At 33.8% G+C, this 3024-nt stretch overlaps 1 protein-coding gene across 2 annotated transcripts in view; it reads right to left on the bottom strand.

Annotated features, from left to right (window-relative positions):
• Positions 1–3024, bottom strand: part of Spdya (speedy/RINGO cell cycle regulator family member A) — a 41439-nt gene that overhangs the window by 30267 nt on the left and 8148 nt on the right. For both annotated transcript variants that reach the window (XM_010604697.2, XM_010604698.2), the window contains exon 5: positions 844–929. In XM_010604697.2, the coding sequence (XP_010602999.1) occupies positions 844–929 (86 nt within the window). The remainder of the gene's footprint in view (positions 1–843; positions 930–3024) is intronic.

Below are 3024 nucleotides of genomic sequence, written 5' to 3'. Positions count from 1 at the left end.
TTTTTTTTTTTTTGGTGCTGGGTATTGAACCCAGAGCCCCACATATGTTAGATAAGCACTCTACCACTGAGCTGCACTGCCAGCTCCAATATACGTTTTTAAATTTTATTTCTTCTAGTTGAATTCTAACCTACAGATTGGAAAACCATATCATTAAAACCATTTAACAGATTACAATACTAACATCAATTTCTGTAAAGTTAGTGGAAAACAAACTATATCCCTCTATCACAGTTCAGTATATTTAATGATTAATGGATACTAGAAGTATTATTTTTTATCTTATGAACATAGACTCACAAAGACTATGTTCAGAACATTTTTGAGTCAGGGATGTTGGTGTATGCCTTTAGTTTCAGCACTTGGGAGGCTGAGGCAGGAGGATCATGAGTGTGAGGCCAGCCTGACTCTACACACCAACTTCAAGGCCACCTTGACTACATAGTAAGATCCTGTCTGAAAACAACCTAAGCAAACCAAGGTATTCAATGTAAAAGGGCAGTTATAGTGATGATGATTTTTATTATCTAATCAATCTCAATTTAAAAAGAATATTCTAGCTTTGAAAAAATCTAAGTCATAAACAGGAGAATTTGGATTTCTTTATATGGGAGCACTCTGAAAAATGTAAAAGGTATAATACAAACTTAAGTGGAATACTGAACAATAAATCTAAAGCATATAATACAAGGTCAGTGAAAAGAACATAAAATTTTCCTATTAAAGTAAAAAATGTATAGCTTTTATATAGAAAGGCCTATACAAAATATCCAAAATTGAAATGGTTTCTGTTTTAAATAAAATATTATATATATTATAAACAACACAAAAAAGCATACTTACAAAGCAACAAAGAAATTTATCCTGGTATGCTCATTTATAGTAAATTTAGCTCTCTTGAAATAAACAAAGGTCATAGCCAAAAGATACTATAAGAAAAAAAGTTAGAAATTAATATTGTTGCTTTCATAAATAAAACTGCATTTAATAGTTTTCTGATGAATAAACGAATAAAGGATTCTCTATCCTTATTACAGAATCATCTATTAAACGCTTTTGTTTTCTGTAATTAATCCATGCAGTGAGAAATAGTTCTTGATCACTGATTAAAATTAATTAGATGGACTCTTGCATATTATGATAGCCAATAAAGTTTAAAACCTCACTTTTGGGCTGGGGATTTAGCTCAGTGGTGCTGCCTTTTGCCTCGCAAGTGCAAGGACCCAAGTTCGATCCCTGGTACCAAAATAAATAAATAAATAAACAAGTAAATAAAACTTCACTTTCAAAACTAAAATGTCAAACCTATAGAAAGCCGAAATAACAGTAAAATGAATAATCACACTCACCTCTATTCATATTTGCAGTATTCGTTTGGTATCTTTATGTATGTATACACATACATACATACATTCAAACCCTTTTAGTTACAGACATCTACACTCACTTTCTTTTTTCTTTTTTAGCAGGGTGCTACTATTTTGTGGAAGGCTGTTCTGGAACTCCTGGACTTATGTGATCCTTCCACCTCAGCCTTCCAAGTGTTTGCACTACAGGCACATGCCACCATGCCCAGTCACACTCACTCTTTCTTTTAATGTGCTGGAGACTACACCCAGGACTCATGAATACTAAGCACATGTTGTACCCCAGGTCCTATACCAGTGGCGGCAAACCTATGGAACATATGTTCTCTTGTGTTTTCAAGACAAAATATGTTAATGTATGGGTTGTTTTTTCCTAGACTAAAACCTCAGCAGTTTAATTCCAGTGTTGGCACTTTGCACTAAGTAAATGGACGTTGGGTTACAGTTTGGCACTTGGTCTCTTAAAGGTTTACCTTGCTAGGCTAGAACATACCACTGAGCTACATCAACCCAGTCATTTAATTTCATTTCAACAGGATCTTGCTAAGCTGCCCAGGCTGACTGACTTCAAACTTGTTATCCTTTGCTTCAGCCTCCCGAGTAGCTGGTATTACTGGCATAGGAGCCTGGCTCTGTACTCGGTTTGTTTTTCCTTTTCTTTATATACACACTTTAAAAAATAATCTTTACAAACTGCTTCTAAATAACTTCAGAAATTAGAATAATGGGTTTATTTGCATAGGGAAAACACATTTTAGATGTATTATTAGAAAGATACATGCCTGTTACTAGAATACATGGCAAGTTCTGACTGTTCACATTAGAAATAAGTTGCAATGTTAATGTATTATTTTCTTTCTCATAAAATACTTATCCTATAGTCACAGTAATGGTTTTCACAATTTCCAGTATTCTTTGAAGTGTTGATACAGTACTCCTAGCTACTTTTCAAACATTGCCCCCTGCTGTTCAATGACTTCATTGTGTTTATAACTTTGTAAAAATTTTTTATTGGTACATTTTAGGTATATAATATGACATTCATCACTGGAAATTTGTACCTTTACATATCTTGGTTCTTATTTTATCCCCATTCCCCTGCCCTCCCTTCAACCCCTTCAACCCTCTCTATTTATAAAGACTTTGTTTCCATTTTTTCCTTTTCTCCTATTAATTCCATTCCCTTCTTTCCTTTCTCCAACCATTCCCATTTCCCCTTTCCCTTTGGACCTTTTCTTCCTATTTCACATTATCTACTATACTATATTGATCCTTACTTACACTTTCAGTTTCTCACACCAGGGAAACTATTTGGTATTTACACGTGTGTCCTATTTATTTCACTTTAAGAATATTGCCTCAATGTGCCTCCATTTAACTATGTCTCTAATCTATCATTCTCTATGGCTAAGTAGTACTCCATTTTATTAAAAAAAATACTTTTTCTTTATCCAGTCTCCAGTCGACAGGCAATTGGGCTGTTTCCAAGTCTTAGCTATTACAACCTGTGCCGTTATAAACATGTATGCACATATATCACTGTGATATGATTCTTTTAATTCTTTTGGGAAGATACCCAGTAGGGGAATACCTGGGTCAAATGGAACCTCTAATCCTCTTTTTTTTTTTTTTTTTTTTTTTTTTTTTTTTTTGATGG

The sequence above is a fragment of the Fukomys damarensis genome, unplaced genomic scaffold (genome assembly GCF_012274545.1).
Source record: "Fukomys damarensis isolate Sample0158 unplaced genomic scaffold, DMR_v1.0_HiC HiC_scaffold_2, whole genome shotgun sequence".
Taxonomy (NCBI): domain Eukaryota; kingdom Metazoa; phylum Chordata; class Mammalia; order Rodentia; family Bathyergidae; genus Fukomys; species Fukomys damarensis.
Note: the sequence above shows the minus strand (reverse complement) of the source record. Positions and strands in the feature narration are given on the sequence as shown.